The sequence below is a fragment of the Xyrauchen texanus genome, chromosome 35 (assembly GCF_025860055.1).
Source record: "Xyrauchen texanus isolate HMW12.3.18 chromosome 35, RBS_HiC_50CHRs, whole genome shotgun sequence".
Classification (NCBI taxonomy): domain Eukaryota; kingdom Metazoa; phylum Chordata; class Actinopteri; order Cypriniformes; family Catostomidae; genus Xyrauchen; species Xyrauchen texanus.
Genome location: NC_068310.1, coordinates 18,490,665 through 18,504,953, shown reverse-complemented (window position 1 = coordinate 18,504,953; position 14,289 = coordinate 18,490,665). Strand labels below are relative to the sequence as shown.

General features: G+C 40.9%; 1 protein-coding gene across 4 annotated transcripts in view; it reads right to left on the bottom strand.

The window, feature by feature from the left end:
* Nucleotides 1-14,289, bottom strand: part of LOC127628511 (filamin-A-like) — a 51,792-nt gene that overhangs the window by 14,824 nt on the left and 22,679 nt on the right. For all 4 annotated transcript variants that reach the window (XM_052105299.1, XM_052105301.1, XM_052105300.1 and 1 more), the window contains exons 3-28: nucleotides 13,674-13,925; nucleotides 13,424-13,521; nucleotides 12,502-12,649; nucleotides 12,174-12,370; nucleotides 11,861-12,023; nucleotides 8,849-9,049; nucleotides 7,225-7,362; nucleotides 6,972-7,098; nucleotides 6,739-6,875; nucleotides 6,431-6,627; nucleotides 6,128-6,241; nucleotides 5,897-6,040; nucleotides 5,682-5,805; nucleotides 5,444-5,604; nucleotides 5,271-5,361; nucleotides 4,924-5,093; nucleotides 4,665-4,782; nucleotides 4,279-4,541; nucleotides 3,728-4,046; nucleotides 3,472-3,645; nucleotides 3,192-3,354; nucleotides 1,492-1,652; nucleotides 1,212-1,379; nucleotides 1,002-1,125; nucleotides 673-829; nucleotides 365-554 (exon numbers count right to left, since the gene is read on the bottom strand). In XM_052105299.1, the coding sequence (XP_051961259.1) occupies nucleotides 365-554; nucleotides 673-829; nucleotides 1,002-1,125; nucleotides 1,212-1,379; nucleotides 1,492-1,652; nucleotides 3,192-3,354; nucleotides 3,472-3,645; nucleotides 3,728-4,046; nucleotides 4,279-4,541; nucleotides 4,665-4,782; nucleotides 4,924-5,093; nucleotides 5,271-5,361; nucleotides 5,444-5,604; nucleotides 5,682-5,805; nucleotides 5,897-6,040; nucleotides 6,128-6,241; nucleotides 6,431-6,627; nucleotides 6,739-6,875; nucleotides 6,972-7,098; nucleotides 7,225-7,362; nucleotides 8,849-9,049; nucleotides 11,861-12,023; nucleotides 12,174-12,370; nucleotides 12,502-12,649; nucleotides 13,424-13,521; nucleotides 13,674-13,925 (4,299 nt within the window). The remainder of the gene's footprint in view (nucleotides 1-364; nucleotides 555-672; nucleotides 830-1,001; nucleotides 1,126-1,211; nucleotides 1,380-1,491; nucleotides 1,653-3,191; nucleotides 3,355-3,471; nucleotides 3,646-3,727; nucleotides 4,047-4,278; nucleotides 4,542-4,664; nucleotides 4,783-4,923; nucleotides 5,094-5,270; nucleotides 5,362-5,443; nucleotides 5,605-5,681; nucleotides 5,806-5,896; nucleotides 6,041-6,127; nucleotides 6,242-6,430; nucleotides 6,628-6,738; nucleotides 6,876-6,971; nucleotides 7,099-7,224; nucleotides 7,363-8,848; nucleotides 9,050-11,860; nucleotides 12,024-12,173; nucleotides 12,371-12,501; nucleotides 12,650-13,423; nucleotides 13,522-13,673; nucleotides 13,926-14,289) is intronic.

Sequence of the window (14,289 nt, the reverse complement as noted above, 5' to 3'; positions counted from 1 at the left end):
CCTTGGTGGCATCCAGCCTGAACATTGAGGTTTAGATTAGACCGAACAATGGCTCAAAGCATAAAGTGAGCTATCATAATATTCAGTTTCAAATGGCTCCCCAACCACAGGATTACTCTGATCCTGTTACTATCTTTAGACAAAATAAAATTAGAGGCACATTCTTATTCACTTTTCTTCTAAATTTACACCAGTAGTTTGGCTCATTTTGTAGCGAAACGTGGTAATTGGTACAATAGTCTCTATAATATGGACATAAGGGCTTTAATAACACAATTCAGCCCAAAATATGGGTTTGCACTGAAATATGGGCACATGGTAGTATCAGTGCTGTAGCAACGTAATAGATCTGATTTGTACATACCTGTGACTGTGCATTTACTGGCATCCCCTGTGGGCAGAGCTCTGATACGATATGGCGAGTATGGGATTTCATCACCGCCATACTTTATGAGAATGGTGTAGCGGCCAGTCATGTCCGGTACATAGGACACAAGGTACGTCCCATCCTGATTATCACGAATGTTGGCTTTCTTTGGCTTTCCTTCAGGGTCCTAAAATTAGCATGAAAGGAACCAAACAATAATGCAGTGTTATACAAATAATGCACAGTTTGCAAAGCCCAGCAACTTTTCATTTAGATACGGTTGTTGGTTGTAGAAATCTACTCACAGTGATCTGGACAGCCAAGAGTCCCTCTCCTGCATCTTTGGCATCAATAGTAAACTCCACAGGCAGACTGGCAGGCACACCAGTGGTATTCAGACCAGGACCACTGGCACGGACCTTACTAGCATCATGAGTAGGCAGAACCTTTACCTTATAAGGGCTGAATATAGGAGACAAGAGTTTGAGAGGGGAGAATGTGTTTTTTTTTTTTTTTTTTTAAAATGGAGCGTGAGGATGGGAACCAAGGAAGTGGAAAAAAATAATTCACTAAACAAACAGAGTAGGAAAGAGTGGATAATGTGAAAGGAATTTATGGACACATGGCTGTTTACCTGTGTGGGATCTCATCATCTCCATAGAGGACATTAATAGAATATGGCCCCTCTCTGGAGGGTACATAGCTGACTGCGTGAATCTGGTCACCATTATCCACCACCTCAACAGGCTCCATAATACCTAGAGGACATACAGTATGCAACAATGAAATGAAATTCAAACAAGCTCTTCTGCACAAAGGGACCATTCTTGAATCGTGCGCTTACCTTTGGGTCCCTGCACTCTGACCAACAAGGGAGCCACTCCAGCTTTGCTCGCGTCCACTGAAAAGACCTGCGGGATATTGGCACGCACGTTGTTTCCGAGTCCTTGACCCTGACATTTCACTTTAGTTGCGTCAACTGTATCGTGGACAGGTACAGAGAAAGGGCTTCCTGTGAAGAAATTCAACAGCACAGGGACCTTATTAGGATCTGCAAGGCTTTGAGTCTTTGACACAAATTCAATATGACACAAACTTCTAGCATGAGTTGAATAAATACTGACCAGTGATTGGTTGACCTCCATAGGTGACATTGAGGTTGTATGTGCCAGACTCATATGGGATGTATTCAACACAACAGCTGCCATCTTTGTTATCAGTGCAGGACATTTTGGCCTCAGAAGGTCCCTCCATAGCCAGCCCCAGTCCACCTGTACCAGCCCCACTGCACAGAAGGAGAGAAGTGATGCAGAAGACATGGAAACCAGACACCTACCTTTAAAGCAGTCAGGTTTCAATCCAAGTTGCAAATTTAATTTAATTTACGTCCAAAAAATCTGAATATTGCAAAAACAACTGCAAACTAACAGCGTTTCCATCCCATGTGATCAAGATAACAAAATTATCACTTCTGATGAAATAGTTAAAAAAAAAAAAAGCCACTTTGGCTCTTATTTAGAGCCCACAGACAAAACATTCTGATGAACATCAGGTTTGCCAATGATTGGCATAGGTGCCTTATCTCTTGGAAGCATGTCAGATGGTTCTGGAATGTAATTGTAGCTAGGGCTGTCATGATTATGAAATTTGGCTGATGATTTATTGTCAAACAAATAACTGCAATTATGATGATTATCTATGTTTTAGGGCCAAGACAATTAATTGTCTCTTTTCAGGCTTTCACTTTAATTGTCATAAACTGTAATTTCTTAAAGTGCATGTGTACTTCATACACCAGAATTCATTATTCCATATTTAACTTGAAATATATAAATCAAATAATAAAATAGGGATGTATGATTTCCTTTTTAGGCTTTATTGTATTAAGTATTTTGCAATTAAAAAGAAATTATGTATAAGTCTCTTTTTGGTCAACTTTACATTTACATGATAGTTTTTGGAATTTTGAAATCATGATAGATTTTTTTTTTATAAATTTGTTTTTTATTATATTTATATATTATGCTATAGTAAAATATTTCAGTCTTATTTTTTATTTATTTATCACTCCACAGAAATCAGTCTGTCACTGCGTGTCATTAACACTGCGTGTATGAACCCATTATGAGCCGAAACATTTTGCGTTCACCATCAAACTGTTTGATAATTTCACGAGAGTTTGGCACCAGCCTCTGCTGATGGTGTGCACATCAGAGCGCTTAAGACACAAAAATGCACCATTGAAATAGTTGCTTAAAATGACATTATTTAGCCATTAAAATGTGATTGGAATTTGAAGTGCACAATAAATCAAAATACCACAATCAGACGATTATATAATAATAATAATAATAATAATAATAATAATAATAATAATAATAACAACAATAACAACAACAGGCCTAATGGTAGCCAATCATTTTGATGACTGGCATTTCAGAATGAACAGAGAAACACTTAAGATGCTATGTTATTATATTGTTCCACGGGCTAGTCCAGTCATGAGCATATTATGCAGTCACATGACATGAGGTTGTATGTCTTTTTTGATTCACATCCAGGAATTTCTTAGTTAAATGCATTTCTATCATACTTTATGCGAAGGCCTTCATACTGTTAAATTATCCACCACAAGTGTGCCTTAGTTTGTGAATGTTGAAAATGTTATGTGCATCTTTGCATTTTATGTAATATCACAAAATGTGAAAAATATATGTGGATGGAAACCAAGTCATTGACAAATGTGTGTGGGTTATTTTAAGAAACCGCATAACATGATCAACACAGCATGATGAACACTATGCCGATTGCTGAATCTACCCACCGTGTCTCCACTGTAAATTTGTTGGGTTTGTTGGTGATGCCAGAATGAAGTCCTGGACCATGCACACGCACACGTGCTGGATCACAACCCTCAGTCACTGCAACACGGAATGGGCTCTTGGGAACTGGGCTGTCATCGTAGGCAACCTCAACACTGTGCATGCCTGTCAATACAAGTCAAAAGATAAGAAAAACAATTCTAATTATTCCATATTAACAGTGAATGTACTCTGGTGGGACAGCACATTAAATTTGGGACTTGTTACAATACTGCAACTCACCCTCCTCATAAGGAGTGTACTCCACTTGGTAGGTGCCATCTCCAAGGTCTCTGATGAGAGCTTCAGTGCGGTTGCCAGATGGGTTGTTGATACAGGTCTTGATGTGATTGCCCCCCGTTTTGGTGAGAGCGCGTGCATCCACAGTGAAATCTGTTGTGGCCTCCCGGAAAACTCCTAAAAAGGTGAAAAACACTAAAAGTGAACAAAAAGACAAGATACCAAGCACTCTTCCTCAATTAAGAGGATTCCAAGCTACCTTTGCCCTCCACTCCAGGTCCAAACACTTTCACACCACTGGTTTCTACAGCTGGTTCCACACTGAGCATGGCTGGGAAGTTTGGCACATCCTGATCACCATAGCGGATAGTCAGAGTATAGGCTCCAGGGTACAGAGGGATATAAGTGATTGTGTAGGTTCCATCCCCATTGTCTTGAATATGAACTTCAGCCTCCGTTCCATTGTCTGAGATTATCTCAATAGTAAGTTCTGCAGGACCAGCATTCGTGCAATCGACCACAAACTGTCCAGTCTCGCCAACCTTAGCTCGCTCCAGACCTGGCCCGGAACATCGCACCTACTCATGAGTAAAGACATTAGGAGATGAATGAAAGACAAAAAATTTCTTCAGCAAAAGCCAGTCTGGGATGCCAAAACCACTCAATTAGAAATTGTGCAAAATTAACCAAATAACGGTTTATAGAACAAGAACACAATGCCAGAGTTTTTACTGATGCCTTTTTGTCACCTTGTTAAACCGGCAATAATATTTGATTCCTAGGTTGAGTGAAGTATCCAAACATCCTCACCTTAGATGGGTCAGTGAGTGCAACTGCTTTCACAGGGAACGGACTGCCAGGGATGGGGGCTCCATCATAGGTCAGTTCTACCTCATAGGGTCCCTTATCTCTGGGGATGAAACGGACCTGGCTGGTTTCTGGGCTCAGGCCTTGTTCAACTTTACAGGGTACTGATTTACCAGCTGGACCAATGACCTTTGCGCCAACCTTGCCCTGACCACCCGCTCCTTTGGACTTGACCGTGATCTCCTGATCCTTGCCAACTGTCATCGCTGGAGAAGAAAAAGCAGAGAGTTGGACAATCTGAGGGTTATAACCAATGAAATAGAAGGTACAAATATAACTCAATAACAAAGTAAATTGATCCCAAAACCGAAAACAAAGTGATAACTTACTGTCTCCAAGTCCTGCCAATTTAACTTTACTGAGATCCAGGGAGGGAGCAACAGACACAGCAAATGGGCTCTTGGGAATGGGATCACCACCATAGGTGACACCGACACCCATATTACCCTGCAAAAGAAATAGGAATTGAGATTCCACTAGTACTCAACAATTGCCAATCTGGTAAATTCACATTCGGTGATATTCTGCTCTAAGGTCAAGATATCAAACAGCCAAGGAGAGGAGTTGAAATATCACATGTGAACTCACCTGTTGGACAGGTGTGTATTTCACTGTGTGGGTGCCATCATGATTGTTGATGATGCCAAAGTCACGAACCACCTCTGCCTTGTTGGGTCCAGTGAACTGAGCATCAAGCTTAGCTTTTCCTGCAGCCTTTGTGTTCACAGTGAAGTGAGTGGGTTTGTTCAGCTCAACACCTTCAAGGAAAATAAAGGTAGGATTAACATCTGTATTTGGAGGAAAGCACATCCTCAGAACATTGATGCATTTCAGAAAAATCTATGTTTTCAAAATGATCTTTCTTTACTCATTTGTTACAGTAAAAACATTACTACTGCCAGAGATGCCCATGTTAATTCCCTTCTTCATCTCACCTGTGCGACTGAGTCCAGGCCCCTCTGCTTTAACCTTGCTGGCATCATGAGAGGGATCAACCTTGATTCTGATGGGTGTCATGGGAATGGCCTAGAAGACAAAACAGTTTGAATAAATGGAAACACTCTTAAACATGCATATAAATAGACACACACATCTTGGCTCATCTTACCTGATCAGCAAACAGCACCATTATTGTGTAGCTTCCCGCTCCAGGGGGAGTGTATTTAACAGTGAAAGTGTCATTGTCATTTCTAATGATGTCAAAATCGATGTCAGCTTCAGCAGGTGCCACAACACCTGGTGCACATTTAATCCCTATGCTGATGTCTCCTAGAAAACAAAAAGGAGACATCAGCATAGTCAACATGAGTCAGGCAGTTTTACCATTTTAGAATTGAAGTTTTTACCCTGTCCAGCCTCAGAACAGTCCACATTAAAGTAGGTTGGCTCAAATGCCTTCAGGCCTGTCTTGGCCACCCCAGGTCCTGATACCTTCACCTTGTTTGGATGGCATCCTGCACCAATGTTCATCTACAAACAGAGGGAATACACATTGCCTCCCATCAGGAACAGATCTGAAAACTACTAAGGATTTTCAAGACTAAAATGGACCCTTTCTGACCCTGAATGGACTCTCTGGGATGTTGACTCCACCCCAGGACACCATGACAGTGTGTTTGACAGGTTTGCGAGGGGTGTAGCTACAGCTGTATGATCCATTACCATTATCCTTCACCTGCACGTCCACTGGGTTCCCATCACGGTCCTGAGAAGGAATGAGGGAGAGACATTTAGTAGCCCAATTTAGGGAAATATGGTTATTTATGGTATTTATTATGGTATAGATGCACACCCGAGCCTGGATCTTTAGAGGTGCTTTGCCACCCAGTTTGGCATCCACAGTGAACTCCGCAGGTTTACCTACTGAAAGGCCATTGCTCTGTAGACCTGGACCATAAGCCTTCACCTGAATTCCAAAGATCACAATAGTCACAAAACATGAACACTGGTGTAAATCATCCTCATCAACAATAACCAGCCAAATTAGATCTACATAATAAGAACCAAATGGCATGAGTTACTAAATGCTGATACAATTTTGAGGAACAATTTCTTTACATATCAGTTGGTGCTAAAATGGAGGCAAGCTCAGCACCTTGTCAGGATAGAAGTCTTTTCCTGGAGCTGACATGATCTCAGCCATGAACGGGCTGAACTGGATGTCCTCATTCCTACAGAGCACATGAACTGCATATTCACCCGGTTCTGTTGGCCAGTAATGCACGTCACAAGAGCCATCTCCCTTATCATCACATTCGATTTTAGCTGGAGACGGACCCTCTACTGAGAAACCTGAATGCATTGAATTAGGATTGTAGCTTTGGATGGAAATGTTTATTTAATTCAAAGTAATGCAATTAACATATGCTATTAAAATGGACATTCAAAATTGGAGGAACTTACCCAACGTCCCCACGTCATCCCCAACGGCCTCCACAACAAAGTCAGCAGACTTGCCCACAACACCACTCTCTAGTCCTGGACCCCATGCCCTCACCTGCTGTGGTCCTGCTTCAGTACCAATCTTCACCTCAAATGGACTAAATGGAAAAAGTGAGAGAGAAAGTGAATTTAAAGCATTTTAAGCACTCCTCTCCATAAATTTTTTTTTTATTGGTTATTAACGTTGACCTTACCTGCATGGGATGTGCTGTCCACCCCATGTGATTGTGATGATGTAATTCCCGGGTGTGGTGGGGTAATACTCAAAGCTGTACATGCCATCTCCCAGGTCCTTCTTCTTACAGGGCTCCTCAAGACCCTCTGTGCAACAAACCCAATATTTGTGTTGCTCGTTCATTAAACAACTAGTACATTAGCATAATAAATTAACATGGGTGGTACATGGCACTGTGAATGTGTTTATAGGACTATTTGGTGTCCACTCACTGGGCCCTTTGATGGTGACCTTCAGGTCTCCAGTGCCAGCTCCTTTGGTGTAAACTTTAAAATCTGCAGTCTCCTTGATCCTCAAGCCTTTAGGCTGTAGACCACGGCCCTTGGCTTTACACAGGCTTGGATTACAGGCTGGTTAAAAAAAGAAGTTTGTACATTTACGTTTATTTCCTTAAGAGGTGTTGATCCAAAGTGCATTCAAGGTATACATATGATCAGTTTTTGGGTTCCCTTGGGAATCAAATCATGACCTTAGTGTTGCTAATGCCATGTTCTACCAGTTTTTAAATAAATATATATATATATATATATTTTTTTTTTAACCCCCTCCATGACTAACACCACTTTAAATGACAGGCAGGAAAACAAGGATCATCTTGGTGTAGAGATACTAAGCACTGTTCCTGGTAGAAGTTCTTATCTATCTCTGTCTTAACCCAAATAGCCTTACAAGAGGAAGTGTATGTGGCAAGAATGACTGTATTGGTGGAGAGTCTGATATTAAAATGCCATTTAAATATTCCATTACACTAGTGCCCCATGTGTCAATGAGTCACAAGAATTTTGTTTGGCTTTTAAATGCCATGGATAACATTCTTTACAGTCTCTTGAGAAACGAAGACATCTATTAACACTTATATGGGCAGTTAAGCATTTCTCAGGTCAATATAATCAATAGAAAAGAAAATGCAACCTAATTAGATTAAAACAAGGTAATATAAAAGTCTAAAGCAACTGAATGTGAGAAAAGGACATGGACAGTACAACAGCAGGTCAAGTACCAAACACAATTCCAAGGAAACAGGAAATGACATCGAAAGCCAAAACGAGGCAGCTCCAAAGAGAGAGGAGATACCAGTTGATGCAGACAGCAGCCGTCCTTCAAAAGGAGAGACAACTGCCAGTGAAGAAAAACAGTTCAGGAAAAATAGAAGTTTTGCAGGAAAAACAAAAAACAAACAAACATACAGCAAGGACAGATAAAAGAAACCTAAACTTTCAGCCCAAGGCCATAAACATATTTAACAACTACATGTATGCAGACCCAAGTCCTTGGCCAAAGCATTGCAGAGACACTGTCTGGTTGAACAATGTGTGTTTTTGTGTTAATCTGGTGGTAACAAACCTTTGTATTCAAGGGGGTTTATAAAGTTACCTTTATAAACTTTATAAATTTATAGTGTTATCAAGATGTTTTATTCAGCTATAAATAAATATATTGACTACCTTACTTGTTTAGCAATATTCTCTTCAAACTGTTGCTCTGCAATCACCATAGAAGCAGACAGTTCACACTAATGGGCTATAAATCGCCCACTGAGTCAACATAATGAAAATAAAACTCATACTTCCGTTGCATTAGAAATTGCATTCCGACACATTTAGGAACACAACAACGTACAAAATACAGCTTGTATAGCTAGCAGCGTCTGCATTCCCATACTTTCATAGAGTATGTTTCGGCTTAATTTTTACAAAGTCTATTTATGGCAAGACTGCAGTATTTGTCTTTCCATGCCTCATTTAACTGAATCCTTTGCGTAGATCCTCCTCACCTACTTCCTTTTCCTGTCTTTCACACTTACACTCATGCTTAGCCCTTCCGGTATCCTCTTACCTTCTCCCACATGGACTGTGTAAGGGCTCTTGGAGATCTGTCCCCCAGCAAAGGTGATATAGATTGTGTGTTGTCCCTCATGGGTGGGCTTGTAAGTGCATCGGAAGCTGCTGTTACCCTTATCATCAACCTGGGATTCGACAGTATCCTTTTTTCCACTAGGGTCCACAATGACCACCTCAACCTCTCCTACTCCTGCACCTGAGAGAGAATTGGAGTGTTATAGGATTTTAGTCTAATGTCTTACATGTTATGTTTAAAGTGAGTTTACCCATAAATTTGAATTTCTCTCATCATTTACTCCAGCTCATGCAATCACAGATGTGTATGACTTTCTTCTGCAGAACGCAAACAAAGAATGTTTGAAGAATGTCTCCGCTACGTATGTACATACAAGTGAACGGTGGCCAGAACTCTGAAGGTCCAAATATCACATAGGTATCATAAAATGAATCCATGTCCTCTAAAGCTATCTAAACGGTTTTGGGTGAGAACAGACCAAACTCCTTTTTCACTGTACATCTTAACAGCAGTCTCCTTGGCGATCATGATTTCAAGCTTGATTACTACTCCTATAGTGCCATCTAGTGATCTGTGCATGCATCAAGCACTAGGAAGTGTAAATGAGCTTGAAATCATGATGGTGCCAAGAGACTGCAATGGCAAAATGTACAGTGAAATAAGAGTTATATTTTGGTCAGCTCTCACCCAAAACAGATTGGATCACTTCAGAAGACATGGATTAAACCAATGGAGTCGTATGGATTAATTTTATGATACTTGTGATATGGCCACCATTCACTTGCATTGTGAGGACCAACAGAGCCAAAATATTCCTCTAAAAATTTGTGTGGTGCAGAAGAAAGTTACACCGATCAGCCACAACATTAAAACCACCTTCATAATATATAGTGTTGCTCCCCCTCGTGCCGCCAAAACAGCACCAACTCGCATCTCAGAATAGCATTCAGAGATTAAATTATTCTCACCACAATTGTACAGAGGTAATCCGATTTACCGTAGACCAGTCTGGCCATTCTCTGACCTCTCTCATCAACAAGGCATTTCAGTCCACCGAATTGCCGCTTCTTGGATGCTTTTTGTTTTTGGCACCATTTTGAGTAAACTCTACAGACAGTTGTGTGTGAAAATCCCAGCAGATCAGCAGTTACAGAAATACTCAAAGCAGCCCATCTAGCTCCAACAATCATCCATGTGATTATCTAATCAGCCAATCGTGTGTAGTGCTGGGTATCATTAAAATATTTCGATATCAATACAGATATCTTGATTTCGATGCCGGTTCCTAAACTATACTTTTTTTTATACCAATTTTATGAAATCCGTTTAAACAAGTTAACAAACATTACCTAAAAAAAAACGTTATGGTTTTATTTTTTCAGTCAGACTTTACTACAAAACTACACTCAAAGACTCCTCTCCTGAGCCTTCTTGTCTCATGCCAGGGTCGGCAGGGGCTATAACATTAATGTGGAGGAGGAAAAAAACAAGAAAGCTCAACTGTTAATTCAGCCGACCCCAAAGATAAGTATGGTTTAACATAACCAGTTTAATGAGAGTTAAATTTGATCCGTTACGGTCAACCTTAAAGCATTTTTAGCATCGATTTAGCTAGCTATCTATAGCCATACATCCAAACAATACCTAACGTTACATAGGTCCCAGTTTATAGGACTGTCACCGCACACAGAAACGTTAATTTAACAAGTACACAAGAATGTACCACTACAAGTTAGCCGATTTTGTTTGTTGGTTTGTTTGCCTTACTTATCGGATTCCCAGTCATAGCGCTGCTGCATTCATCAGTAGATTTGGGAGGACTCGTGTGGTGGGCATGTTGAAGGAAGCTCTGTGGCAAATATTGCATTGCGTGCGGTTGCATCGAACCTGGTGAAATGTAGCCACAATTTTGATCTTTTCCACATCTTTTACATCTATGGGGGTTGGGAGGCATACACACTACATCCTCACGTGTGAGCCACGTCTCTGGGCATAACCGGGATAAATTAGTGTTTTTCCTTGATGCCTAGAAACAGCCAAATCACCGGCACTTTTAGATTTGGGCACATCTAGCATGCTACACTGACGTTGACGAGATTAACCCCTTAAGTATCGAAATCTGGTACCAAACGACAACACTTTTTTTGATACTCGATTGTTTAGAGGCAATTCGGTCAGTGCCTAAAACGTATCGAACTCTATACCCAGCCCCAATTGTGTGGCAGCAGCGCAGAGTATAAAATCATGCAGATACTGGTCTGCAGCTTCAGATAATGTTCACATTAACCATCAGAATGGGAGGAAAAACGTGATCTCAGTGATTTGGACCGTGGCATTAAAGCTGGTGCCAGATGGGCTGGTTTGAGCATTTCAGTAACTGCTGATCTCATGGGATTTTCACGCACAACAGTCTCACAAATTTATTCAGAATTGTGCCAAAAACAAAAAAAAAAAACATCCACTGAGTGGCAGCTCTGTGGACAGAAATGCCTTGTTGATGAGTCAGAGTATGGCCAGACTGGTTCGAACTGAAAAAGTCTACGGTAACTCCGATAACTGCTCCGTACAATTGTGAGAATATAATTTTAGAATGCTATTCTGAGATGAGTGTTGGCGCATTTTTGGTGGCAAGACGGGGAGCTACACAATATTTAGGCAGGTGATTTTAATGTTGTGGCTGATCGGTCTATACACATCTGGGAGGCCTGAGGGTTAGTATATAAGAGCATTTTCATTTTGTGGTGAACTATACATTTAAAGCCATTTTAAAGCAAATACATATGGAGAGAGATATATAGAATACAAGTAAATGGACCAAAACATATTGGGATATAATTTTAGCAATAATGCCCAAACCTAGTTGCTTTCATACATTTTAAAATTTAAGAATAAAGATGCCTTCATTACGATGCTGGTTTCAGCACACCACGGAGACAGAAAGCATTTTATTTTTTTCTAGACGGTCATATATGGTACATTGAGGGCAAGTACCAGCTGTGTAGACATCAAAGTATGTGGTCTTGTTGGCAATGTTGCCTGCAGGCTCAAGTCCTGGGCCCTGGGCTGTGACCTTGCTGGAGTCTCCCTGAGCCATTCCCACATCCACCTCAAATGGGCTTTTTGAGATGTGTTGCCCTGCAAATAGCACGGTCACCTAGGAGACCAAACACTAGTAGGATGAGTCAATTTAGAAGCAAGACAAGAAATTAGCACCACAACAATGTAAAATACATTGCGGTTTATTTAACACTGTTTCTTTTCATATTCTATGACAACCAATTGTAGCTTCTGAAAACTTAGGTACCTTGTGTTGGCCAGTGACTTTTGGTACATATAATACAGAGTAGGTGCGGTTCTTGTCATTGTTGGGTGTGACTTTCGCCTCCTCACGGTGGCCGGCTGGATCTTCCACATAAACTAGTACCTCACCCTGTCCAGCGCTGATGGTCTCAACAGTGAACACAGCCTTTTTCATCACAACATTACCTGTGGGCTCAATTCCTGCAAGGCAGGGAACAATACATTTACTTTCCAATAATTTATTTTACACAAGTGATAAATATATAGTATGATCAATCTATTAGCAAGTTGCAAACCATGGATTTGTTAATATGCTTCAAGCGATCATTTACCTGGTCCATAGGCACGGGCCTTTTTGGGGTTGAGTTTGGGGCGCAGTGGGGCACCAGGCTTGAGTTTGGCTTTGGGGAATTGGGACAGGTATGTCATAACAGAGTGCTCATCCACATTGGGATCAACAATTTCTTCTGGAGTGATCACCTGATAAAACAAAGCATGCAATTTAACCCAAGCTAAACCAAACATGTGTAACTGATGAGAATTTTGAAAAACTTTTTTTATTGCGTTACATGCAGACTTTATATACACCATAGAACTCCACCTAGCAACATGAGGATTATGTTGAGTGGCATTCAACAAGTGATCTGTATCATAGTAAATGGAAACCACACAGCAAACCACACATAACTGATAGCACGCAACATGGTAGGCTTGCCACACCAGCAGCATGCATAGTGACAAAGAAACCTCACTGGGTAATTTCGGTACATAAGTGGTGAAATGGCAAAGTGATCTGACTCCCAGTTCCTTATTTGTCTTGAGAGAAAAAAAAAAAAAAAAAAAAAAAAAAAGCTAAATATTCATGCATTATCAAAAAAAAAAAAAATCAGACAAGAGCTACTTTAATAATAAGTGCAGAGTAGGATTTCATCATACGGAACCTGCAGCAGCACCAACTATGTCCAAGAAGAAAACGGAGCAGACTGCTTTCTTTTTTTTTTTTCCATTCAAATCACTGAAAGTTTCATAGATCATCTATTCCTGTAGTATTTTCTTGGTTTCCTGTCCAATTCAGGTCATGATGAAACCACAAAAAACTACGGTTGTTGCAATGAATTTGAAACCTGCATAAACCAGGTGGGGACTCTGGAACATTTTGATCAGTGATGATGCATTTAGTAGTAAGCAACTCATAACTGTATTTCTGATGGCAGTCGGTTATGAATTAAAAGGTAAAAGATAAAGATTAGTGACCTGAGGAACACCAAGCCAGTCATCAGCCTGCTGCATTGCTTCTCTGGCATTGTCCACAGGCTTGGTCTGGTCCCAGGAATTCCAGTCTGGACACAGACCTGACAAAAGCAAGGGAAATGCTTAAAAATTGGGCATTTACTAGACACTTAATTTCTTCACCTTGTCTGACATTTGACTATTTACCAAATATCTTTTCAGATACTAGCTTAAGAGCTGAAAGCACCCAATCTCCACTCCACATCACTCTCACCTGGAGCACAACTGTCCACCAGCGCGCCAAGGGCTTTCCCTGACTGCCAGTCACGGCTGAAGTTGGTGATGGGAAGCTCAGGTAGCTTGTTCTGGATCCATCCAAGCAGCCTCTGCTTGGGCGTCTTCTGCTTGCTTTCCTCAGTCTCCTCCTCCTCATCCCACATGGGCATGGAGATGGAATAATGCAAGATAAGAGTCCATATCAGACCCAGGATCAACTTCAGGTTCCCATCCACTATGGCCTTACTGTCTGTTGCAGAGAGATGAGAGAACAGGGCAGCGTTAAAAGGCCAAAAGAATACTTTGGGTGTCCGCATTGAGGACTGCTTCACACACAGTATGCATGACGCAAATTCAGTACATCAACACAGCATGTCACTGATGTATGCACCTGCTATTAACTGTAATAAAAGTTAACGTGCATCCGTCAAATGCATTCATATTCGCTCGTGGTCAGAGAAGTATACTCAAAAGGTAACACGGTCGACCAGACACGAGCCGTTCTAAAACATGCAAAAACTAAGTATACCTGGGCCTTTACATAGAGAATGCCAAAAGACATCCTAAAAGAACAGTTCACAGTAGACTGTATCTGAATGCACTAACAGAATATT